Source organism: Mustelus asterias, chromosome 8 (assembly GCF_964213995.1).
Source record: "Mustelus asterias chromosome 8, sMusAst1.hap1.1, whole genome shotgun sequence".
In the NCBI taxonomy this organism is placed as follows: Eukaryota; Metazoa; Chordata; class Chondrichthyes; order Carcharhiniformes; family Triakidae; genus Mustelus; species Mustelus asterias.
This window is the reverse complement of record NC_135808.1, coordinates 19,394,964-19,422,152: the sequence shown is the minus strand read 5'-3', so window position 1 is coordinate 19,422,152 and position 27,189 is coordinate 19,394,964. Positions and strand designations below refer to the sequence as shown.

The 27,189-nt window shown below is 46.3% G+C and overlaps 1 protein-coding gene across 5 annotated transcripts in view; it reads left to right on the top strand.

The window, feature by feature from the left end:
• Positions 1 to 26,559, top strand: part of LOC144496907 (discoidin domain-containing receptor 2-like) — a 196,559-nt gene extending 170,000 nt beyond the window's left edge. For all 5 annotated transcript variants that reach the window (XM_078217522.1, XM_078217517.1, XM_078217520.1 and 2 more), the window contains 6 exons: positions 8,552 to 8,796; positions 11,187 to 11,314; positions 13,410 to 13,607; positions 18,653 to 18,887; positions 20,000 to 20,149; positions 24,996 to 26,559. In XM_078217522.1, the coding sequence (XP_078073648.1) occupies positions 8,552 to 8,796; positions 11,187 to 11,314; positions 13,410 to 13,607; positions 18,653 to 18,887; positions 20,000 to 20,149; positions 24,996 to 25,136 (1,097 nt within the window). In that variant the 3' untranslated portion in view covers positions 25,137 to 26,559. The remainder of the gene's footprint in view (positions 1 to 8,551; positions 8,797 to 11,186; positions 11,315 to 13,409; positions 13,608 to 18,652; positions 18,888 to 19,999; positions 20,150 to 24,995) is intronic.
• The last annotated feature ends 630 nt before the right edge of the window (positions 26,560 to 27,189 follow it).

Here is a 27,189-nt window from a genome sequence, read left to right as displayed (position 1 = left end):
TTTGCAGCCTTGCGGACTCAACATTTAAGTTCAATCATTTCAGATTGTTAACTCTGCCACCCTCCCATTTCATTTTTTTCCCCCTTTTCCTTGAATGTTTCAGTTCTGCTATTATTTATTTCTTTCAGGCAGTAGCACACCTGCTCTTGGCACATCTAGCGTTTCTTCTCTTGCCTCATCGCCATTCCGTTTGCCCCTTTAATCTTACATCTCCCATTGTTCAATCTCTCCACCCTTCCAGCCTGATACATGCCTTCCTTGTGTCTTGGTCCCACTGCGCTGTTACATCTCTTTCCCAGTTCTGATGGAGGGTCACAGACCTGAAACGTTTAACTCCCATTCTGCCCATGCAGAAGCTGCCTGACCTGCTGAGTATTTCTGGCACTTTCTGTTTTTAAAGCTTTATAGCAGAGCTTTATTTCGGGAGGGATTGAATTGGAAAAACAGGGAAGTTATGCTCAAGCTGCATTGACCCTTAGTTAGACCATGCAACAACTTATATTTATAAAGCTCCCTTAACAAAATGAAGGATCCAAAGCTGCTTCATTATAAAACAAGGTATGACTTTGAGCCACATATGAGGGTCAGATGACCAAAAGTTTGGTCAACCAGGTAGATTTTAAGTAGTGTCTTGAGGGAGGAAAGCAAGACAGAGAGATGGAGAGGCATAGGCAGGGAATCCCAGAGCTTTGAGCAACTGTGTACACTTTTGGTCCCTTTATTTAAGGAAAGATATATTATCATTGGAAACAGTGCAGAGGAAGTTTACTAGGATGATCCCGGATATGGAGGGACTATCACACAAGGAAAGATTAAACAGGTTGTGTTCCTTGGAGTACAGGAGAATGAGAAGTGATATGACTGAAACAGATTCTAAGGGAGCTAAACAAGGCAAATGTTGGGAGGATGTTTCCACTCATGGGAGAGTGTAGGACCCGGGAACATAGTCGTAGAATAAAAGGGTGCTGCTTTAAGACAGATTTGAGGGAGAATTTCTACTCTCAAAGAGTGGTGAATCTTTGGAATTCTTTATCCCAGGAAGCTGTGGAGGTCGAATCCTTGAACATTTTCAAGGCTGAGATTTGATAGGTTTTTAATCAGTCGGGGAATCACAAGTTGCGGAGAGAAGGCAGGAAAGTGGACTTAGCGAGTGTTAGATCAGCCATGATCTTATTAAATGGTGGAGCAGGCTGGAAGGGCTGAATGCCACTTCCTGTTTCTATTTCTCATGGTTTTATGAAGGCGTGGCCACCAATGGTGGAGAGATTATAACTTGGAATGCATAGTGGCCAGAATTGCAGGAGCGCAGATATCTTAGAGGGTTGGGAGGTGGGAGAGCCAGAGAGGATTGTAGAGATTGGGAGGGATGTGATGCCATGGAGGGATTTGAAAACCTGGATGAGAATTTTAAAATTAAGACATTGCTCAACCGGGAGCCCATGTAGGTCAGCGAGCACAGGAACGACAAGGGAACAGGACTCTCACTGTGAGTTACAACACGGGCAGCACAGTTTTGCATGAGCTCTGGTTTACAGAGGGTCGAATGTGGGAGATCAGCCAGGAGTACACTGGCTAGTCCTGTGGTCGCAAAGGCATGGCTGAGGGTTTCAGCAGCAGAGGACCCGAGACAGGCAAATTTGAGCCATGTTACAGAAGTGGAAACAGGAGGTCTTCGTGATGGCCTGAACCTCAGGGCGGTAGCCTATCTTAGGATGTGGCATCGAAGTTTGATCTCAGGCTGCAACCAGGGAGAGGAATAAAGTCAGTAACTGGGGCAGGAAGTTTGGAATGGGGGACCAAGAACAGTGGCTTCAAATCTTCCCAATATTTAAAATTGGTGCTTGCCCTGCCAGCAACATCAGCTCCTGATAGATCGGGGTGCCATTTTTTAAAGAAATGAAGATGTAGAGGATGCAAAGAATATTTAGCAAGATGATGCAAGAAATGGGTGGCTATGCATATCAGGAAATGATTGGCAGACTGGGTCTCTTTTATCATTGAAAAACAAAAGACTAAGGGGTAACCTATTAGAGATATTTTTAAGTTATGAGAGGTTTTGATAGAGAGGATGAAGAATGTTTCCTCTCATGGGGAAGAGGGTAACTGGAGTCCATCAATGTAAAATAGCAAGAAATCCAATCCAGAAGAAACTGCTTCATGTAAAAAGTGATGAAAATTGTGGAACTCGATACCACAGAAGTAAATAGTATGGATACATTTGAGGGGAAGCCAGACCAGGAACAAGGGGGAAGCGAATAGAGGGTCATAATGGTCAATTTAGATGAGGAAAGATGGGAGGAGGCTGGTGTGGAGCATAAAGACCAGTATGGGCTTGATGGGCCAAATGGCCTGCTTCTGTGCTGTATATCCTATGCAACACCACTGGCATCAGACCACATTTCCACAGTCAACGCTCTTGTCAAGTCAATAGTCTCGCACTTTAGGACTGAGATGAGGAGAAATTTCTTCACTCAGGGCCGGTCGAATTCATGACTACAGAAAGAAGTTGAGGCTAAAACATTGTTTATTTTCAAGAAGGAGTTCGATATAGCTCTCGGGGCTAAAGGGATCAAAGGATATTGGGGAGGGGAAGCTGGAATGGGTTACCGAGTTGGATGATCAGTAATGATCATGATGAATGGCGGGGCAGGCTTGAAGGGCCAAATGGCCTACTCCTGCTCCTAGTTTCCATGTTTCTATGAGCCATTGGTAATTTTGGCAGCGATGAAGGGGTTGAACTTGTACGGGGAAAAGAATGGGGCCACTAGGCCACACAGTGCCAATGCCTTACAAGGGTCCGCAGGAATGAAAGGTTGGCTTGTGTTGCATAATGGAGGCACTGAGGTAGAAATTGCTTCTGGACAGCTGTATAAAACAGACAGTCGCACGTTGGATGCCCATTATAGGCCTGGCCTCAAATTCAGTTTAGCTGGCATCAAAGATGACCAAATATTGGGCTGGGCTTATACGAAGCAGACGATGCAACACTATCTCTTTTGGTACTATTGGACAAGGCCAGTTTGCACACTATTTACACAATATTGGATCTATTTTACTCCCACCTACTCATTATGAAACTGATGGGATGGCAGGAGTGGGAGGTGCGGGGGCAAAGCTGGTTCCCCCACAGCCTTTTGACCTGCCTTTGAAGTAGTTAATAGTAGAGTATTACTAGGCAGGTGTATCAAACCAGAAATCCCATGGAAACCTACCCAGGGAATTAGGTGAAAATTGCCCATAGTGTAGCTGTTGTTGACTCTCATGCTATAAGGAGTGGTTGTTTAAAAAAGGCATAATTTAACTTATAAATAGATGCTTGGTAGCACAGAACTTGAGTATCACCTTAAAAAGAGCCATGATGTCAAACCTTTTCATTTGTAACTCATCAGGACGGAAGCTAGAATACCAAATTTCAGAGAGAAGAATTTATCTGCATGAGAAAAGGGTGCTGGTTGGAATTACCCCTGGAAGGGTAAGGTATCTTAAAAACTGGACTACACATAACTTCACATACCACCTGCTACCACCCGATTTTTATCTCAGCACCTAGGGCAAGGAATGTAGAGCCCACATGTGTCTATACCTGATATTTCTTTTTTTAAATATTTATTTGTTCAAGGGATGTGGGTGACACTGGCTGGGCCCAGCATTTACTGTCCATCCCTAATTACCCTTTAGAAGTTAGTGGGTGAGCCACCTTCTTGAATCACTGTAATCCGTAAGTTGTAGGTACACTCACAGTGCTGTTGGGAAGGGTGTTCCAGGATTTTGACTCAGGGACAGTGAAGGAATGGAGGTATAGTTCCAAGTCACAATGGTATGTGGCTTGGAGAGGAACTTACAAATGATGGCATTTTTATGCACCTGCTGCCCTGTCCTTCTAGCTGGTAGAGGTCACAGGTTTGAACGATGCGGTAGAAAGAGCCCTGACTGATTTGCTGCAATGCATACTGTAGATGGTACACACTGTCACCACTGTCGGTGGTGGAGGGAGTGGATGTTAAAAGTGGTGAATGGGGTATCGAGATCAAGCAGGCTGCTTTATCCTGGATGATGTCAAGCTTCTTGAGTGTTGTTGGAGCTGCACTCATCTAGGCAAGTGGAGAGTATTTTATCACACTCCTGACTTGTGCCTTGTAGATGGTGGACAGGCTTTGGGGAATCAGGAGGTGAGTTAGTCATAGCAAAATTCCCAGCCTCTGACCTGCTCTTATAGCCATGATGTGGAGATGCCGGCGTTGGACTGGGGTAAACACGGTAAGAAGTCTCACAACACCAGGTTAAAGTCCAGCAGGTTTATTTGGTAGCAAAAGCCACTGGCTTTCAAAGCGCTGCTCCTTCATCAGGTGAGTGGGATTTCAGTTCACAAACAGGGCATATAAAGACACAAACTCAATTTACAAAATAATGGTTGGAATGCGAGTCTTTACAGGTAATCAAGTCTTAAAGGTACAGACAATGTGAGTGGAGAGAGGGTTAAGCACAGGTTAAAGAGATGTGCATTGTCTCCAGCCAGGACAGTTAGTGAGATTTTTAGGACAGTGAGTGAAATCTCAAAAGCTAGTGGCTTTTGTTCCCAAATAAACCTGTTGGACTTTAACCTGGTGTTGTGAGACTTCTTACTGTGTCTGCTCTTGCAGCCACAGTATTTATGTGGCTAGTCCAGTTCAGTTTCTGGTCAATGTTAACCTCCAGGATGTTGATAGTGGGGGGTTCAGTGATAGTAATGACATTGAATGTTCTAGGGAGATGGTTGGATTCTCCCTTAATGGAGAAGGTAATTGCCTGGCACTTGTGTGGCACAGATGATCAGTGCCACTTGTCAGCCCAAGCCTAAATATCACCTAGGTTTTGCTGCATATGCAAATGGACTGCTTTCAGTATCTGAGGAGTCATGAATGGTGCTAAACATTGTGCTGTCATCAGCGAACATCCCCACTTCTGACTTTGTTATGGAGAAAAAATTAATGAAGCAACTGAAGATGATTGGGCCTAGGATACTACGCTATAGTGATGTCCTGGGACTGGGATGATTGACGTCTTCCTTTTTTCCATGCATGACACAAACCAGCAGAGATTCTTCCCCTGATTTCCATCAATTCCAGCTTTGCTCGGGCTCCTTGATGTCACACTTGGTCAAATGCTGCCTTGATGTCAAGGCCAATGATCCTCGCCTCACCTCTGGAAAACCTCATGTTCCAGACTGATCAACTGAATTTAAATTCCACCAGCTGCTGTGGTGAGATTTGAACCTTGTCCCTCAGAGCATTAGCCTGGGTCTCCGGATTACTGGTCCAGCAATATAATCACCATGCTTCCATGTCCAAAGTAGTTTGATTTGTGCTTTGCTTAAAGCACCTTTATTGTATGGGAGGATAATACATTGATTTTGCTCCTCAAACAACCAAGTACACATTTTACAATTATGTTCCCTCATTCTTCTACATAGATATGGTAACTGGTAGGTTAGAGAAATATATGAAGGAGAAAGAAATATCAGCGTATGAACACATGAGCATGGAGCAGGAGTTAGGCCATTTGGCCCCCTTAAGCCTGTTCTGCAATTTAATAAAATCACGGCTAATCTGACAGTATCTTCAAATCTGCATCCCACCTACCCCCGATAACCTGTCGTCCCCCTGGCTTCTCAAGAATCTATCCATCTCAGCCTTAAAAAATATCCAAAGATTTTGCTTCCACCACCTTTTCAGGAAGAGAGCTCCAAAGACTTGCAACTCTCTCAGGGAATAAATATCACCTAATCTCAATTTGTAATGGGTGACCTCTTCATAGTAAACCTTGACCCCCTAGTTGTAGATTCTGCCACCTGAGGAAACATCCTCCCCACATCCACCCTGTCCAGATCCCTCAGGATCTTGTTTCAATCGAGTTGTCTCTTCCTTTTCTCAACTCCAGCAGATAAATGCCTAGCCTGTTCAATCTTTCAGCACAAGACAACCTCCCATTCATGACATTAGTCTGGTAAACCTTCTCTAAACTGCTTCCAATGCATTTACATCCTTCCTATAATAAGGTGATCAATATTGTACACAGCATTCCAAATATGGTTTCACTAGTGCTCTGCAAAACTGAAGTATAACTTCCCTATTTTAGTATTTACTTCCCATCACCATAACTGATAACATTCTATTAGCTTTCCTAATTACTTGCTGTACTTGCATATTGGCCTTTTGTGATTCATGCACTAGATACCCAGATCTCTCTGCATCTCATATCTCTGTAACTTCTCACCATTTAGATAATATGCTTTTTTATTCTTCCTGCCAAAATAGACAACTTCACATTTTACCCACATTATGCTCCATTTGCTGGATTTTTGCCCACTCACTTAACCTATCTTTTTGTATCCTCCTTATGCCCTCCTACCTTTCTTTGTGGCATCAGCAAATTTGCCAGATATCTTCCCACTCACTCAACCTATCTATATCCCTTTGTAGCCTCCTATGTCCTCGTCACAACTTACTTTCCTACTTATCGTCGTGTCATCAGCAAATTTAGCCACCATCCTTTCAATCCCTTCCTTCAAGTGATTTATGCAAACTGGAAACAGTTGAGGCCCCAGCACTGATCCTTGTGGCATCTTGCCAATTTGAAAAATACACATTTCTGCTTATTCTCTGCTTCCTGTTTGCCAGCCAATGTTTTATCTATGCCAATATGTTACCCCTATACCATTTTCCGCAATAACCTTTGATGTGGCACTTTATAAAATGCCCTCTGTAAATCTAAGTATAATACATCCACTTTATCCCTTTATCCACAGCACGTTACTTCCTCAAAGAACTCCAGTAAATTGGTTAAACATGAGTTATCTTTCACAAAACCATGTTGACTCTGCCAGATTACCTTGAATTTATCCAAGTGCCCTGCCATAGATTCTTTAGTAATAGCTTTGAACATTTTCCCAACAACAGCTAATTAGTCTATGGTTTCCCGCCTACTGTCTCGCTCCCTTTCTGAATAATGGAATTACATTTGCTATTTTCTAATCCAATGGGACCTTCCTGGAATTTGGGATTTTGGATCATTAAAACCAATGCATCAACTATTTCACTAGATACTTCTTCAAAGATCCTAGGATGAAGTCCATCAGGACGCAGGGATTTGTCAGCCCCACCAATTCACTCAGTCCTACTTATTTCACTGATGACTGTAATTTTCCTGAGTTCCTCCCTCCCTCTATTTCCTGGTTTATAGCAGTTTCTGGGGTGTTACTTGTATCCACAATAGTGAAGACTGATGCAAAATACCTGTTCAATTCATCTGCTATTTCCTTGTTTCCCATGATCGACTCTCCAGACTCAGCTTCCATAATATTAATTCTTACTTAGTTAATATGAGAGAAACTTTTACTGTCTGTTTTTGTACTTCTGGCTAGCTTTTGCTTGTACTATAACCTTTCCCTCCTTATTAATCTTTCACTCATCCTTTGCTGTTCCTTCTATTCCATCCAATCTTCTCACCTTCCACCTGTCTTTGCATGATTATATGCTTTTTTAAGTTCTATACTGTTTTTAACCTTTCTAGTTAATGGATGGTGTGTCTATCCCCTTTACTTTTTTTTACTTGTTAGAATTGAAAGGGAGGGAATCAGTACCCTCCAATTCCACAGAGACCAGACGAGCCTGAAGTTTCTTTGGTTTATTCATGCAGACGCAGGGAACCTATACCCACACAAGATGAAGTATAAGCTTCTCGATCAGCTACATCATTCTTATACTGTTATAGTTCATTTACATTTACCAGTCACAAATCAACATGATTTAGTACTTTAATACGGTTACCCAATCAATATTCATTCATGTATACAGTGATTACACCTTCATGTTTACATTATAGTGGCACAGTAGTTAGCACTGCTGCCTCACAGCGCCAGGGACCCAGGTTTGATGCCAGCCTTGGATGACTGTCTGTGTGGAGTTTGCACGTTCTCTCCATGTCTGTGTGGGTTTCCTCCGGGTGCTCCGGTTTCCTCCCACAGTCCAAAGATGTGCAGGTTAGACAGTCACCCGAGGCTGGAATTGAACCCAGATCCCTGGCGCTGTGAGGCACCAGTGCCAAGTAACCACTGTGCCACCGTTTGCCACTGGAGTTAACAAAAGCACGAATGAGGAGGTATTCAGCAGCCTAGTGGTATTATTGCTAGACTATTAATCGCAAAACTCAGCAAATGTTCTGGGGATCCAGGTTCGAATCCCGCCATGGCAGATGTTGGAATTTGAATTCAATAAAAAACAGCTGGAATGAAAAATCTACTAATGATTATGAAGCTATTGTTGATTGCCAGAAAAACCCATCTGGTTCATGAATGTTCTTTAGGGAAAGAAATCCGTATCCGGTCTGACTCCAGACCCAAAGCAATGTGGTTGACTTTCAACTGCCCTCCAAGGGTAACTAAGAATGGACAATAAATGCTGGCCAGCCAGCGACGCCCATGTCCCTGAACGAATTTTTTAAAAAGCTGATGGACTAAGGCAGAGGCGAGTGATGTTACGGGGACAGATTATTCATTCTCTCCTTTCTCTTTCAGCCTGCAATGGGGAGTACGCAGAGCCTGACCTCACCAAGGTGGCCTTCCAAACCGGATTCCAGAACAATGTGCCACACTACGCTGAGGCGGATATCATCAACCTGCAGGGAGTGACCGGGAATAACACCTATGCTGTACCCGCCATCACCATCGATGCATTGGCCGGGAAGGACATCGCCGTCGGCGAATTTCCACGACAACGGCTCGTTTTCCGAGAGAAACTGGGGGAGGGGCAGTTTGGGGAGGTAAGTCGTAGGGATGGTGGCAGGGAGATACTTTAAAAATCAATTTGAAGCCTTTACGAAAGGACTTGTGAATAAACTATTGCCTGTTGATCATTTAGAATAATCCCAAGCTCCAAGTGGCAACCATTCAAACAGCGGATGGTGACTTGAATGTAGTTGGGTGAAATTGGGCGGAGAGTCTCTGCTGGGTCGGCAATGGGCAGGCGTTGTGCGCAGTTGAGCCAGAACCAACCAATGAACTGACCTGCCATGGCAAATCTGCAAAACCCTAAAGCGCAAAGGAGGCTGTCTCCACTGGCTCTTGAAAAGGGGCTGTCCAGCTGGTCACATTCCCTTACCCTTTCTCAATGGAGCACATAAATTTTTCCCTTCCAAGTATTCCCATTGGGAAGTTGCCATTGAATCTGCTTCCTCTATCTTTGTGGGCTGTATAATCCCACTGCATCAAAAGATGTTTCTCATCCCCCTTCTGGTTCTCTTGCCAGTCACTGTGACTCTGCTCTCCAGCTTCCAGCACCACCTACCACCAGAAACAGTTTCTCCTTATTTGCTGAAAAAACCCTTTGTGATTTTGAACATCACCATTCAATTTCCTCCTGGACCTGCTCTGCTGCAAGTAGAACAACCCCAGCTTCTCCATTGTCCCTCTTGGTATCATTTTGATAAACCCCTTCTGCGCACTCTCTCTCCCAAGGCCTTGTTGTCCTTCCAAAAGTATGGTGCCCAGAACTGGATGCAATTAGGGGGGAGATGGTGGCACAGTGGTAATGTCAGGGATGGCATGATGGTTAGCACTGCTGCCTCAGCGCCAAATACCTGGGTTCAATTCCGGCCTTGGGTGACTGTCAGTGTGGAGTTTGCATGTTCTCATGAACACTTGCAGGTCTCTCTGTTCCTACACCTTTAAAATTGTGCTTCTAAATTTGTATTATCTTTCTTCATTCTTTCTCCATCTCTCTACAGTAAATTCCGTAGATTTTGGTATTTATCCTTAGGGCAGGCCTCACCCATAGGCATAGTGGGCGACAGTGCCGTGCCAATGAGCAAAGCTGTCTGATGTCCCTCCATGTAAATGAAAATGCTGGGCGGCACGGTGGCACAGTGGTTAGCACTGCTGCCTCACAGCACCAGGGACCCAGGTTCGATTGCCGGCTTGGATCACTGTCGGTGTTGAGTTTGCACGTTCCCCCCGTGTCTGCGTGGGTTTCCTCCGGGAGCTCCAGTTTCTTCCCACAGTCTGAGAGACGTGCTGGTTAGGTGGATTAACCCAAACAGGCGCTGGAGTGTAGCAACTAGGGGAATTTCACAGTAACTTCACTGCAGTGCTAATGTAAGCCTTAATTGTGACTAATAAATAAATAAACTTTAAACTTTACTTTAAAACAAGGGATAGATACCAGGCCAGTTCTGAATTCAGGAGTGCAATCTCTGCTGGCCAATGTCATAGAGGCTCCTTGTAATGACTTTAACAATGCTCACAATGTGGACCTTCCCGATTAAGGCAGTGATGGCTTGTCCAATCAGGGAGCCCTGCCTGTGTATGCAATATGGGGCAGCACGGTTGCACTGTGGTTGGCAGAGCCACGGGCTCGGGTTCAATTCCAGCCTTGGGCGACTGTGTATGTGGAGTTTGCACATTCTCCATGTGTCTGCATGGGTTTCCTTCGGGTGCTCCGGTTTCCTTCCACATTCCAAAGATGTGTAGGTTAAATTCATTGGCCATGATAAATTGCCCCTTATTGTCAGGGGGATTAGCAGGGTAAATACGTGGGGTTACGGGGAGAGGGCCTAGGTGGGATTGTCGTCGGTGCAGATTCGATGGGACAAATGGCCTCCTTCTGCATTGTAGGGATTTTATGATGAGCATTTCTATGATAAATGTCAGGGTTTATATGAGGAAGTACCTGTTTCAGTGTTGTTGACTATGGAAATAAATCTAAAGTTGGTGAAGCAACACTGGCCTCAAAGAAGTTATTTTAGTTGTGAGCCAGAGAATTAAAGATAATAGGCAAACTAGCTAGCTGTGGGAATGAGGAGAATTTCCTCTTGCACAACCAGTTTTTGTGATTCGAAATGCACTGCCTGAAAGGGTGATTCAATAATAAATTTTAGAAAGGGAAAAGCATGTGGATTTGAATAAAGGGGAAAATAAGATTTGCAGAGCTATGGGGAAAGAGTGAGGGTGAGTTCCCATGGACAGGATGGGCCACATAACCTTGCTTTGTCCTATAGGAATCCATGGCTTCACAACAGAGACATGTAGCTGATTCGGGGGGATTGCAGAGGGCCCTGGACTTCGCTCCCTCATTAGAACTTACAGGATTCTTTAAGAAATCAGTGGTGGATGAACACACTGAAGCCAATACATTCTCTCCCCAACTTTCCTCTAGGTTCACCTGTGTGAAGTGGACAGTCCTCAGGATTTGGAGAGCCTGGGATTCCCCCTCAATTTCCGCAAAGGTCGCCCCCTGATGGTGGCAGTGAAAATGCTGCGCTCAGATGCCACTAAGAATGCCAGGTGGGGAAACCGGCTGTTGAAAGCACATGTGCATGTGCGCAAGTGTGTATGTGCACATGTGTGCATACTTGTGTGCATGTGTGTGTGTGTGTGTGTGTGTGTCCACGTGTGCCTGCACATGTGTGCATGCATGTGTGTCCATGTTTTTGTGCGCGCGTGTTTGTGTGCATGAATGCTGTTTCTTGGCAAGGAAATGAAGCAGTTGCAATACCGTGCAGTAATCTCCTTTCACTGAATTGAAATGCACAAGTTATCTCTGCAACAGGGCCAGTCCTTTTAGCACTCAAATCTATTTTGTCATTCAGTGCGATCATGGCTGGTCGGAGACCTCATTTCTAACTTAATACCCTTTGGATATCAGAAATCTTAGCATCAATTACCATTTATGGAAGAAAGTTCTAGCCTTTTGTCACTCTCAAAACATCTTGCTCTGGTTTTAAGTTGTATCTTCCACCCTTGACTCTCCAACCAGCTGCACCCGCTTCTCAATCACCATTTCTGGATCTTCAAGGCTAACTGCATTTGGCAGTTTTGGATTGAGGAGTTGACCTTTACTGAACTTCCATCACCCATATTCTCTCAAATCACCCAGGGTGCCAATGAACTACCTTCGACCTCCGTCAGCCTGAGCTCATCCAAAGTTCTTGCCACCTGTGTCCTAACCCGCATTAAGTCCCATTCACCCTTGTGCTTGCCCTGACCAACATTGGCTCCCAATCCAGTAATGTCTCTATTTTAAAATCCTTGTTTTCAAATCTCCCCTCCCCGTCCCCCGTGGCTTCGTGCACCCCCCTCTCCCAAACCAAGGGGGCGGTTCTCCCATCCTGCTGCACTAATCTTTTAGTGCGGCGGGCCGGGGGAATCGCGTGTTCCCGCCGTGCTCGCATCTCCCAGCGCCGGAAAACCGATGCGTCTGAGTCACGCTGGAAACGGGCGGGAACACCAGGTAAGTGATTTAAATCTACTTTTAATGCTAGCGGGCCCGGGACTGAATTTTCTGGGCCCGCTAGCATCTCCCACCCCATCAGGAGTATTTCACTCCAGGGGGTTCAGACTAGCTCCCCACTTTTGGGGAACTAGCAGGATGACCCCCACTGGAGTGAAGGGGGGGGCAATTGGGGCCCCGCAGGGGTCGGGCTTTGGGGGGGTGCCCCCCTGGGCATGGGCACCCTGGCAGTGCAAGCCTGTGCCCCCTAGCACTGCCCAAGGGGCCAAGTGCCCATGCCCAGGGGGCACCTTGGCACTGCCCATCAGGCATGGGGTAGTGCCAAGGGGGCAGGGCCAAGGGGGCTGGGGCCTCTTGAGGGTGGGACCTAGGGGACGATCGGTGGGGGCTCCCACTGCCACTATGATCGATGGGGGCAGGAGGGAGGCCAGCGATCGGGGCGGGCTGGGGGGGAGAGGGGGATGGTTGTCAGGTGGGGCGGTCTGCCAGGGTGGGGTTCTGCTTCCCGGGGGGGAATGGGGTGGGGGTCTGCCTGCGGGGAGGGGTGAGGGGTGGGCTGGAGATCGGCCGGGGAGTGGAGGGGCAGCACTGCGAAGGTCCCGGGCTGGCCAGCGATCGAGCTGGCTAGCAAACTGCCGGCTGACAGTTCGGGGCCACTGAGCATGCGCAGAGGCCTGGAGCTGTCAGCCTCCAGCGTGAATCGGCTCCGTTCCCTGAGCTTTTAATGATATTCCCAATTGTGACCTTGCATTGCACAGAATGTGGGAGATTCTTGTCTGAAGTCGCACTGAAAAAATCTGCATGATTTACACCAGTTTTCCCGCGAATTCGACACTTAGAACTTTTTTGGGAGAATCACGGGCCAAATCTCTGTAACCTCCTCCAGCTCCAAAGCTCTCCAAGGCCTCTTCAGACCTGTTTTCAACAGCCTTTGCCCAATCTCTGGAATTAGCTCTCTCCCTCTCTCTATCACTCTGTCCTTTCTAGATCTTTCTCAAATCCTACCTCTTCAACAAAACTTTGGGCACCCATTCTAATGTCTCCTCATGTGGCTCGGTGTCAGATAGTGGTCCAAAAACCCCTGCTGTGTGATGCCTCGAGATGACAAGTCCTTGGTCCATGTTTGACTTTTTATCTTTCCGCCAACAGGAACGACTTTCTAAAGGAGGTGAAGATTATGTCGCGGCTCAAGGATCCCAACATTATTCGCTTGCTGGGTGTGTGTGTGCGCGATGACCCCCTCTGCATGATCACCGAGTACATGGAGAATGGAGACCTCAACCAGTTCCTAGCCAACCACGAGCTGGAGGAAAAGATTGCTGGCGCAAGTGACGTCCCGAGCATCAGGTTCGAACCAGCGGCAGAAAAAGAAGCGAGCACTTTGTCGCTCAGCAGTGGCATTGTAACCCTGCTTCTTGTTGAGCAGCCTTGCTTTGTGTGCAGTTATTTATGTAGAGCCATCACAGCGCAGAAAGAAGACATTCAGCCAATCAAGTCTGGGTTGGCTCACTGTTAAGCAATCTAATCAGTCTCATTACCCAATTACCCACCATGACCTCACAACGACAACCCCCCAAACCCCCAGCCACGCCCTATCCCCTTAACCCTAAAAGTTCACGACCCTCATGTTATGTTGTGACTTTGTTTGGACCAAAAGATATTTATTGATAAGAGAAAATTAGGTACAGGAGGTTTATGCACCCCCTTAGGCTGGCCTGGGGCAGAGCCCCAGTTCTACATGCTTACGACATGGTCCCAGAAATAAAATACCTGAGAGAAAATTCTCTCTGATGTGATCACTCACTCTCAGTTTCCATTGGTCTCTCAAGTCAGGTGACTCAGTTCTACTACATCTTCTTAAAGAGACAGACACCACATACACCACACTTCAAGAGACCATCCAATCTTCCTTTGAAATCATTCATCGCCTTCCCTTCCTTCACCCTGATAGGCAGTGCGTTTCCAGGTCACAAAGCCCTGACTCGCCTTTGCCTCCCCTTGCCCAAATCCTGAAACCACAAAAATCCAGGTGCGGTCCCTCCAATGCCCTGTACAACTGTAGCAAAGCTTCCCCATTTTGATATTCCATTCCCTGTTGGGCAACATCCCATTTGCCTTCCTAACCACTCACTGTACCCACCCTTTAAGATTCATGTAGCGGGACAACCCAGATCCCTTTGTGCCACAGAGTTCTGCGGTCTCTCTCCATTCAAGATAAATTACTTTACAAAACTATTCCAGGTCAAAAATGGCTGAGAGAAATGATTCCTCCTTGAGATTACAAGAGTAAAATCCACCACAGGTGGTGCCCAACCCTTAGCCTGCCGAGTAAGTGAACGCAGTTGTACAGCGAGGAGAACAAACAGCAGCCCCGCGCGGTTTGAGAGAGATTGAGCCACACCATGCTGACTGATCAGTGACCCTAAACCGTCAGCAAGGCAGACACTTTCCTCTGGTCACTGGGGGGGGGGCAAGTTCCATTGCCTGGCACTCCCAACACTAATGGAATGCTACCTAGACTCCCAAGGATTAAGTTATGAGGAAATTTTAAAACCTACTAGGCTTGTGTCCCTTGAAATTTAGAAAGTTAAGGGGGTGACTTGCTCGAAACTTTTGGGATATTTGAGGGGAACGGGCAAGGGTGGCGAGCAAGGATATGTTTCTGCTGATTTTGGGGGGTGGGGGGTGGGGGGGGGGGGGCGGTGGTGTGGAGAGTCTACAAATTAGAGCCAGACCTTTCAGGAGCGAAAATTAGGAAAATCATCCACACACGCCAAAGGCTGGGTTTAGTTCTACCATCACGGCAATCTGCCAACGGGCCTGGCGGAGATCTGGTGCAGGTTCATGGTGCTTGGCTGAACCCAATTGAATGGGGGCAAACTCATGAATGGGAGTGACAAGGTGCTTGCCACCGCATCAAGTTGGCATAGAAACAAAGAGCAGGTAGTCCATTCAGCCCCTTGAGTCTGTTCCGCCGTTCAATACGATCATGGCTGATCCTTTATCTCAATGCCATGTTCCCGCTTTCTCCCATAGACCATAATGCCATTAAAATCTAAAATATTTATTGAAGTTGATGACAGTTCCTTAGATACATTCAGTGACTTGGCCTCCTCAGACTTCTGTGGCAGAGAAAACCACAGGTCCGTCACCCTCCGAGTGAAGAAATTATTCTTCATCTCAGTCCTAAATGGTCTACTCCGTATCCTGAGACTGTGACCCTGATTCTAGATTCCACAACCAGGGAAAACATGCTCCCTGCATCTAGTCTGTCCAGCCTTGTTAAAATTTTATATGTTTCAATCAGATCTCCTCTCAAGCTTCTAAACTTTCATGAATACAGGCCCAGTGGAACCAATCTTCAACTGAGGTAGATAAGATGCTAAAATGGATTGACAGGGTAGATGTGGAGAGGATGTTTTCGCTTGTGAGGCAATCTAGAATGAAAGGTCATTCTCGGGATAGCAGGTTTAAAACAGAGATGAGGAGAAATTACTTATGAAAGGGTCGGGAGTCTGTGGAATTCACTATCTCAGAGTACAGTGGATGCCGGGACACTGAGTAAGTTGAAGGGAGAGGTGGACAGAATTTTATTTAGCAATGGATTGAAGGGCTATGGTGAACAGGCAAGGAAGTGTAGTTGAGGCCGAGATGAGATCAGCAATGATCATATTTAATGGCGGAGCAGGTTCGAAGGCTGAATTGCCGACTCCTGCCCCTAGTTCTTATGCTCTTATGAAAAGAGAAAGGGCCGATGATTCCCTCGCTCTCGCTACCGCTCCCTTTCCTTGCTGGCAGCCTCCTAATGTGTTCACCTCTCTGGGCAGCATTAGGCAACCTCAGGCTTGAAATCGGGCCTGTTCACGAGCCTTGACCCCCATGATTAAGATTAAATTTATTTAATACACGCCAAATATTTCATAGTGAGTTATCGAAAATACTTAATCATTTATATATTAATAGAACTGTCATCAACTTCAAACGGGAAAACAAAAGAATATTTATACTTTGTTTGAACGCACTCCTCTCACCGTTAATGTTGTGAGCAATTAGCAACACCTCACTGCACTTACCCTTGCTTTACGTGCGTTTTACTTCAGTCAAATCGGTAGGAAAACACTACGTGGTCAGAAATTAGCGGAATGTGGCAACCCTGCACTTGGGCAACGGTCAACAGAATGTCTCGTAGGCTGCACTCAGAACCCCGATGGGCTGCATGCAGGTTGTACCACCACTGGCTGAGGGACTCAGATCTGTGATGCCACTTAAAGGGTTGCCCTCCCCTTCCTCAAACCCCTTCCCCCGCATCTCAGTTATGCCAGTACTTCTGGGTCCTGAATTCCCTGTCTGAGGCACAACCCCTCAAGAGTCTCAACTCAGCGCGCTTTTTTTAACCAAGATCAATCCGATGCTCAGTTGTGTGACTCAGCTTCCTGGAAGTCCAGAGGGACTGTCAAAGTGAGTCAAGGAAGCCACGTACAAGTTTTGCTCAGTTGGCTACTGAAGGCGCAAGAGATGTTTATTGAATTTCACTGAACTGGGGAACCAGAATTATGTTGCATCGAGTTACAATAATGCAAATATGTATAGCAATGAGCTTCCCGCCGTTGATTTAATCATTTGCATTTTCTCCGCTGCCGGGAGTCTGACGTGCGTTCTCCTGGACAGTTCTCGTACTTACCCATCATCTTTCCCACTCCAGCATTCTTCCCAAAATCCAGCCCCCAAGTGGGGTAAAAGTCCGGAACTCTCTTCTGCAAATGGACTTGATGCTGGATGAATTGTCAATCTTAAATCCAAGATCGATAGACCTTTGCAATCCAAAGGCTTCTGTCTTTTTAATTAATACATGGCACGTGAGCCTCCACTCAAATGAATACGCACTATTCACCTCAAACATTAAAGAGGTTTTGCCTGATTTATTAGGCAGCACGGTGGCACAGTGGTTAACACTGCTGCTTCACAGCTCCAGGGGCCTGGGTTCAATTCTGACCTCAGGTCACTGTCTGTGCAGAGTTTGCACATTCTCCCCGTATCTGCGTGGGTTTCCACTGGGTGCTCCAGTTTCCTCCCACAGTCCACAGATGTGCAGGTTAGGTGGATTGGCCATGCTAAAATTGTCCCTTAGTGCAGGGGGATTATCAGGTTAAATATGTGGGGTTATGGCGATAGGGCTTGGGTGGGATTGTTGTCAGTGCAGACTCGATGGGCTGAATGGCCTCCTTCTGCACTGTAGGATTCTATGATTCTATGTTTGGATTTATTGGTGACTGTCTCATTTGTGTAACCCTTAGTTTCTGGTCTTGTCCACAAGTGGTGGAAGCACCTTCTCCACATTTACCCTGTCAAACCCTTTAATATTAAAACAATTCTTATCACGTCATCCCCCCAATATTCTCGTCTTTTCAAGAGAAAACAACCCAGGCTGCTCAACCTTGCCCAATAGTTAGAACCTTGTCATCACATATCATTCAGGCAAATCTATTTTTGCACCACCTCCACTGTCTATATTTTCCTTTTTATAAAACTGTGCACGGTACTGCATGGTCTAACCAAGGTCCCTACAAGTCTAAGGTAACATCTTTGCTTTCAGTTCTGTATAGGGTGATAAGAACTAGGAGCAGAAGTAGGCAGTTCAGTCCCTCAAGTCTGTTCTGCTATTCAATATGATCATGGCTGATCTCATCTCGGCCTCATCTCCACCTTCCTGCCTGCTCCCCATAACCCTTCATCCCACTACTAGTTAAAAACCTATCTATTTCCTCCTTAAATTTGTTTAGTGTTCTGGCGTCCACTGCACTCTGGGGTAGAGAATTCTACAGATTCATGACCCTTTGGGTGAAGTAATTCCTCCACATTTCTGTTTTAAATGTGCCACCTGTCAGCCTAAAACTATGGCCTCATGTTCCAGAATGTCCAACAAGGTGAAACCTCATCTCCATGTCTACCTTGTCAAACCCCCTTTAGCATCTTAGTACCTCAATTAGATCGCCTCTCATTCTTCTAAACTCTAGCGAGTATAGGCCTAAACTGTGCAATCGCCTTTCACAAGACAAGCTCTTCATCACTAGAATCAATCTAGTGAACCTAATGTCTTTCCTGAAGGGAACCAAAACTGTGCGCAGCACTCCAGATGCAGTCTCACCAATTCCCTATACAATAGCAACAAAACTTCCCTACTTTTTTCTATGGTTTTGTTAGGCCGGGTGCAAGAAGGTGGGATTAGAAGAGCAACTGGGTGTCCTCGGACTAGCATGGACAAGATGGGCTGAATGGCCACCTTCTGTGCTGTAACTTTCTATGGCTCTATTCCATTAGCAATGAATGCCAAAATTCCATTTGCCAAGAATTAAGTTCATCATATCTGCACTTCTCTCTCTCTCTCTCCTCAGTTACCCCAGTCTGGTGCACCTGGCCAGTCAGATAGCCTCGGGGATGAAGTACCTTGCCTCGATGAACTTTGTGCACCGTGACCTCGCAACCCGCAACTGCCTGGTTGGCGAAAATTACACCATCAAGATCGCCGACTTTGGAATGAGCCGGAACCTGTATGCAGGGGATTACTACCGGATCCAGGGGAGGGCTGTGCTCCCCATTCGATGGATGGCTTGGGAAAGCATCCTGCTGGTAAGCAGTGACAATGCTGAGATCGGCTGTTGCTCGCGTCTCTACCTGACCTTTGTTGTCCAGATGCCCTGACCTTCAGATCAGATGTCGCGTGCAAGGCCAACATTTATTGCTCATCCCTACTTTCCCCTTGAGAAGATGGTGAACTGCCTTCTTGAACTGCTGAAGTCCATGTGGTGTAGGCACACCCACAGTGCTATTCAGAAAATAGTTCCAGGATTTTGACCCAGTGACAGTGAAAGAGTGGCCGAGATATTTCCAAGTCGGGATAGTGGGTAGCTTGAAGGCGACTTGCAGGTGGTGGTGTTCCCAGGTATTAGAGTCAAATAGGGTACAAAGAGAAATGGAGGGAGAGAGAAAGAAGAGTGGGTTGAGGGAGAGAGAGAGAAAGGGAAAAATGGATTTAAAGGAAAAGAAAGAAAAATAAAATAAAATAATTGAAGTTCTTTACATCTCCAGCAACAGGAATAAGATTGAACAGTTTAATTTGTTCCCTTCTGGGCCAAAGACATTGGCCGGATTCTCCGACCTCACCCGAAACTGGGATTCTCCGGTGCCACTGCAGTGAATGGAGATTTGGCTGTGTACCAAATTCTCCATTCTCGCTGGCAGGGGTGGTGAGGTGAACGAGGTCAGAGAATACCGGCTAATGATTGGCACTACATGAACAAAAGTCACATAGCTCCCAAAAAAAAGTACATATGCTCTTAATTACCAGACATAACCTTTTTAGGATAAATTTAATAGAAAAGTCATGTGCAAATGGAGCACATTAGTAAAACTAATTGGGAGGTTGAGGGTGAGGCAACATTTGCGAAAAGCAATGGGGCTAACAGTATAAATTAGCCAGCAAGTTTTGAACATTTATAACTCGTGTCTTATCCCATTGACCTCTGAATGTGTTGGTCGATGTTACAAACTGGACCATTAATTCTTCCCAGTAGGATTTGACTGGGTCGGATTTATGCTCTGAATCGCGCACACCCTGGAATGTACCTCGCAGAACCTGAAAGGACATCTTGAGCTGCTGTTGTTTGTACCCGCTGGCGCAGCGGTGCTGCTGATGGGAAAGGGGTTTCTCATTTTTCCATTTGATTCCCTTCCTCTTTCAGGGAAAATTCACCACTGGCAGCGATGTCTGGGCATTTGGTGTCACTTTGTGGGAGATCTTAATGCTGTGTAAGGAACAGCCCTACTACCATCTCACAGATGAACTAGTCATTGAGAACGCTGGAGAGTTCTTCAGGGAGCAGGGCAAACAGGTAATACTAAGGAAAAATGTGAGGTAATCCACTTTGGTAGAAGGAAGAGATATGCGGAGTATTTCATTTGACTTGATTTATTATTGTCACATGTATTGGGAGACAGTGAAAAGTATTGTTTCTTGCTCGCTATACCGACAAAGCATCCCATTCATAGAGTACATTGGGGAGGAGGAAAGGAGCTGGTGCAGAATATAGTGTTGCAGTTACCAATAGGGTGTAGAGAAAGATCAGCTTAATATAAGGTAGGATCATTCAAAAGTCAGATGGCAGCAGGGAAGAAACTTGAGTTGGTCGGTGCGTGTTCTCAGACTTTTGTATCTTTTTTTCGATGGAAGAAGGTGAAAGAGAGAATGTCTGGGGTGGGTGGGATCTTTGATCATGCTGGCTGCTTTTCCGAGGCAGCAGGAAGTGTAGATGGAGTCAATGAAGAAATTAGAAAGTGTTGATATACAGGGGAATCTAGGTGTCCTTGTCCATAAGTCACTGAAGGCTAACATAAAACTGCAGTGAACTATTAGGAAGGCTAATGGAATGTTGCCCTTTGTTATAAGAGGATTTGAGTACAGGAGTAATGAGGTCTTGCTTCAATTGTACAGGAGCTTGGTTAGACCACACTGGGTGCAGTTTTAGTTCCTTTACCTTAGGAAAGATATTATTGCCACAGAGTGCAACAAAGGTTCACCAGACTTGTTCCAGGGTTGTTGGGGCTGTCTTATGAAGAGAGATTGGGCAAACTGGGCCTGTATTCTCAAGAGTTTTGAAGAATGAGAGGTGATCTCATTGAAACTTACAAAATACTTAAAGGAGCAGACAAGGAAGATGAAAATAAGATGTTTCCCCTTGATGGGGAGTCTAGAATGAGGGGTCACAATTTCAAAATAAGGGGGAAACTACATAGAACCGAGATGAGGAGAAATTTTACACAGAGGGTTGTGAATCTTTGGAATTGAGTATGTTTAAAGCAGAGATTGATAGATTTCTGATTAACAACAACACAAAGAGTTATCGGGATAGTGGGTGTAAAAGGCATTGAAGTGTCCGATCAACCATGATTTTATTAAATGGCGGAGCAGGTACGATGGGCTGAATGGTCCCTAGGAAAGGGGTTTTGGACAGGAGATTAGAGAGAAGAGTAGATTCATCCCTTCAAACCTGTTCAAGAGAATGTGGGAGTCGAAGTGGTATTGTCATTGGGCTGGTAATCCAGAGACCCAGGGTAATCTAGGGACCTGGGTTCGAATCTCATCAGAAATTTGAATTGAATGAAAAACTGAACTTCAAAGTCTCATGAAACCATTATTGATTGTCTGGTTCAATAATGCCCTTTAGGGAAGGAAAGCCGCCATCTTCAGGCCTACAGGTGATTCCAGATCCAAAACAATGTGTGGAATGTCCTCTGAAATGATCTATCAAGCCATTCAGTTCAAGGGCAATTAGCTGTGGCATTAAATGCTGGCCCAGCCAGCAACGCGCACTTCCCATGAATAAGAAATGCGAAAAAAGATGTTAGCTACTCTCCAATCCTCTGGTACCTCACCCATGGCTAAATAGGAAACAAAGATTTTGGCCAAGGCTTCAGCAATTTCATCCCTTATCTCTCTTAGTTTTCTGGGACAGACCTTATCTGGCCCTGACAACTTGTCCACCTTAATATTTTTCAAAATCTCCAATACCTCTTCCCTTTTCATTTCAACATGTCCTAGAATGTCAACATCCTCCTTTCTACACTCGCCACCCACCACATCCTTCTCCTTTGTGAATACTGATGCAAAGTACACATTAAGGACCTCACCCACCTCATCTGGCTCCACACAAATTCCCTCCACTGTCCTTAGTGGACCTACCCTTTCCTTAGCTACCTCTTCCTCCTTTTATACGCATAAAAAGCCTTGGGATTCTCCTTAATCCTGCCTACCAAGGACTTTTCATGGCCCCTTTTTGCCCTCCTAAGTCCCTGTTAAGCTCTTTCCTGCTATCTTTGTATTCCTCAAGAGCCTTATCTGTTTTCAATTTCCTGAAATTTATGTATGTCTCCTTTTTCACTGAGCTCACAATCTCTCTTGTCATCCAGGGTTCCCAAATCTTGACATCTATATCCTTCATTTTTATAGGGATATACTTGTCCTGAATTGTTAACAACTGACTTTTAAAACTCCCACATATTGGATGTGGATTTATTCTCAAACAGCCAACCCCCAGTCTACATTCCCTAGCTCCTGCTTCTACTATCATAGTTAGCCTTTCCCCAGTTTAGTACTTTCACTCTGGGACTACTTCTATCCTTTTCTACAAAATCTTGAAATTTATTGAATTGTGACCACTGTTTCTAAAATGGCCCCCCATTTAGACATCAATCACCTGTCTGGGTTCATTTCCCAGAACCAGGTCTAAGATAGTCCCTTCCCGAGTTGGACTATCTACATATTGGGCCCGATTTTACCAAAATGGGCGCGCAATCGCGGTAAAGTTGGGCGTCGGGCCTATTCCGTGATCTGCACCCAATTCCGAGCAGATCGCGGCTTTACCGACACCCGATTCGGGCGCGGGCGGGCGGCCCAACGATTTAAATGCATTAGCATGCATTTAAATCGACTTAATGAACCGCGCGCCCAACCCTACCGCCAAATCCCACTTTACCGTCTTCTGGCCCGTTCCGGATCCGCACTTTTAGCGACCTGCAGAATAAAAGTCCGAAGCGGATTTCTATTCTGCAGGGGAACCTCCGAAGCCCTCTCTGCCCTTGTGAAGTCACCATCCTCCTCAACCATCCTTCACGGACGCCCCCACTAGCCACCCTGGCAGACCCCCCCCCCCCGAGATCAGAACCCCCTGGGAGGCAGGCCCCCCTGGCAGACCCCCCCCCCCCCACCCCCGGGATCAAACCCCCCCTGGGAGGCAGGCCCCCCTCGGCAGAGCACACTCCCAACCTACCTCGATCGCTGATCTCCCTCCACCATCCTTCCGTTAGCAAGATAAGCTGTATGTTCCTCAGCTAGATCCACTTTGGTCAACACAAAGATGGTTCTTTTGCCTTGTGGGTCCATCTGGCTCACCAAGTCAGTTACAATACTGCGTTCAGCATCTACTGAACCATCTTGGATACAAAGGATAATGAATGGTACTGGTCGATCTTCCTGGTGCTATCAGTACTGTAACATCAGGAATGGCTGCCGACACCAAGGATATAATTTTTAGCATAAGCAAGGCTTACATGCAGAACCCTAATGTCATTATCCTTTGTCTTCAAAATGGTTCAGTAGATGCTGAATGCAGTATTGTAACTGACTTGGTGAGCCAGATGGACCCATCACACCCCTCTCCTCCTCCCACCCACCCCCCACCCCCCCCACCGGAAGAGAGTGATCTGGGTCCTGCCCCTCTCCTCCTACCTCCCCCCCCCCCCCCCCCCCCCCCCACAGATGATCTGGGTCAGAGAGCCACTCTCTCTGCTTTTTCTTTCGCGCCCGGGCACGCTGCTTCGGATTTTTTTTTGAACTGCGCATGCACAGTTCAGAGCTCCGATCGGTCCGGCAGCGCTAAGCCCCGCCCACAGTGCAAATTGGACCGGAGCCGGCACAAAGAGTATGGGCGCGCTGCAAAGAGGATTCCGGGCTCGGATCTATTTGACGCCCAGATTCGGCACTTAGACTCAAAATGGTAAAATCAGGCCTATTGTTTCAAAGACACACTGGACAAACTCTGCCCCATCCAGGCCTCTGGCTCTGAAGGAATCCCAGTCTATATTGGGGAAGTTAAAATCGCCCATCACAACAGCCCTGTTCCCATAATCTGCTGACATATCAGTTCCTCCACATCACGCTGGCTCTTGGGAGGTCTGTAATACAACCCTAACAGTGTGATTGCACCGTTCCTGTTCCTGAGTCCTACCCATATGGCCTCACTTAAGAAGAAAAGGTTATGAGAATGGTTCCAGAGATGAGGATCTTCAGTTACCACGATAGAAGCTGGGATTGTTATCCTTGGAGAAGACAAGGAGATTTGATAGAGGCATTCAAAATCATGACGGGGTTCTATCTGGACAGAGGAGAAACAGTTCCCATCGGCATAAGGGTTGTGAGCCAGTGGGCGCAAGTTTAAAAGGAATGGCAAAAGTACCAGAGGCGAAATGAAGCAAAAAAAACGTATTGAACACAGCGAGGCGGGTAGGATCTGGAAGACCTTGCCCAGGAGTGTTGGTGGAGGAGGCAGTTTCAATTGAGGGATTGGGTAAGGACCTGAGGAGAGAATGCATGCTGGGCTACAAGGAAGGGCAGGACTGGGCCTAACAAAATTGTTCCCGCAGAGGAGTAGCATGGATTTGACAGACCAAATGGCCCCCCTCTGTGCTGTAACCAATCTTTTTTTATTCTTTCATGGGATGTGGGCATTGCTGGCTGAGCCAGCATTTACTGCCCATCCCCAATTGCCCTTGACGGGGCATTTAAGAATCAACCACATTGCTGTGGTTCTGGAGTCACATGTAGGCCAGACCAGGTGAGGGTGGCAGATTTCCTTCCCTAAAGGCATTAGTGAACGAGATTTCTTTTACAAAATTTGACAATGGTTTCATGGTCATCATCAGACTTTTAATTCCAGATTTTTATTGAATTCAATTTTCAACATATACAGTGGTGGCCACTCAGCCTTAAAACATAAGACTTAGCTGTCGGAACCAGCCATTCGGCCCCTCGAGCATGTGTTGCCATTCATTAAGATGGTGACTGAACTTTTACGTCAACTGCATTTTCCACAACCTATGTGTACCCACCCCGGCCCCCAACGACCTTTGATTCCGTTTGGAGAATTGTCTTAACTCTCCCATACTCGCTGTCTGTTCCTGCAGGTCTATCTCCCCTGCCCGCCAATCTGCCCACAAGCCCTCTACGACGTTATGGTCCGCTGCTGGTGCCGCGATTCGAAAGATCGGCCAACATTTCAGCAGATCCACCGATTTCTAATGGAGGACGCGACGAACATGGTGTAAAGGGACTCCTGACGGAAGGCACAATCCCTGGGACAACCAAGTTGAAAAAGATCATGGTGGAGGAAAAGGGCTTTTTGCTGGGATAGGGAGAGGGGGGATGTGGGCAACAACTCTGCCGGAATTTTCCTTTGGGGGCTGGGAATGGCACGGGGTGGAGGGGAAGGGGTGGTGCTTGCAGGTCACTGTTCTTTCATTCTGACATGGACATCCAAATGGAACTTAACTGAAATCCAAAACTTATGCACTTAAGCCTTGTAACAATTCATGTCGTTTCCCGGGGTCGAAGCCAACTTAGTTTCCAAGGACATCCATACACTGGCCTATGATTATCACCTCAGATCTGCTGCCCTGAAACCTCCCCCCCCCCCCCCACAAGTCCCCAACCCAACTCCGTTCCCCCACCGGCCTGTCGATAATCTGCTAAATTAAACTCAGGAGACAATTTTCCCCAACTAAAGGCTGGGGAAAGCCAGGGTAAATACCTGCTGAGGAATGATCGCAAATGGCGATCACTTCACCTTGGGGAAAACACTGGAATTTTATCCTTCAGAATGGGCGAGAACATGTTCCATGAGATCTCTCCCCTTTACAGCTGACAGCGCCATTTCATCTCAGCTTCACACCGATTTTAAGGTCCTTGGTGGGACGATTTCTTTTATTTTTTGCACCAACGTCTCACCTTTCTCAAGCCTTGTTTAACTGTGACGCAGAATTTTACCTTTTTGACTACTACAAGACAAATGACCGTTAGAGGAAGGGAAAAAAAATGGATACGGTGCACAGGAAGAATATATGTGCTGCCATGTTTGTGTGTGTGTGTGTGTGTTAATGGAAAGGGAAAGCAAGGCAGAGTGGGACAGATTGGTCAACCATTCAAACTCCATGGACGGCAGATCAAGAGTATGTGTACCTGTGCATCAGAACGAGAGAGAGCATTGCTGTTATACGTCTACTACAATCACCAGTGGGAAAATTAATTGGATTGTGATGGCAACTCTGTCGAGCATGATCTGCCTTACGAGCCTGGCTTATCTAGAAACACAACTACTGAAGTGTGGCCACCCCTCTCCCTCCCCCACGCAGACCAACAGGAACTTCAGGATGAGTTTCTGATGGGGTTACGGAACTCGTGCGGCATCAGTTCCCCTATCTGGGCCGACTTTGGACAACTGTGTAAATAACTCGACTGCCGCCCCACAATGAGGACAGAGTTCAAGACCTGAGGGTTCGCTGTTACCAATGGGCAATTTGTTAATCGATGACTCTTCAATCCTCAGCTTGCAATGGGACTTACTAATTAAGAGGCAGTTGTACTCAGTGGAGAAACTGTCTGAGTGACTGTAGTGTAAAGAGGTCGGATGTTCGACCACTGCTTTGGGGCATGGTTTCTTCTGTTGGGCACATAAAATGAACCGTAAATCAGAATTGGTGATTTATTTTCTTGCTGTTTACGTAGTTAACTGCTTTGGGCACAGACGTGAATTCAGACAAGTCGCCTTGTGGTGAAGCGCCAAACCTAAAGAGCCAGAAGCTAGCATAATGATTGGTTAGGGGAGTTGCCAAAAGCTGTGGTGACTGTCATAGGCCTGGTCCACCAATGCCAGAGGTTGCCTTCAATAGCAGGAGCCTGGCCAACATCGGTGAGAGCCACCAAACTACTGAGAGGACCTAGCTCCATGCCGAAAAGATTCCGACAAACCTGCTAGATGCCGACTAAGTACTGATTGAACGAACGTCTTTTGATTACTGGATATGAAGGCAACCGGAGTTTAAATTGCGAATTACATGTAGCATTGTTTCCATTGTTCCAGTGCTTCACCTTCATATGATCCCAATCCCGATAGCTTGTTTCCCCACAGCGGCTGAAAACACAATTGGCAGCCTGGGATTAAACAAGACACTGCTGGCCTTCCATCATCAGTTTCGTTGAATGCAAAACAATGCGGATGCTGGAAAGCTGAAATAAATACAGAAAATGCTGATGAAAATCACCACCAGGTCTGGAAGCATCTGTGGAGAGAGAGAAACAGTTAGCCTTTCAGGTCTAAATAAC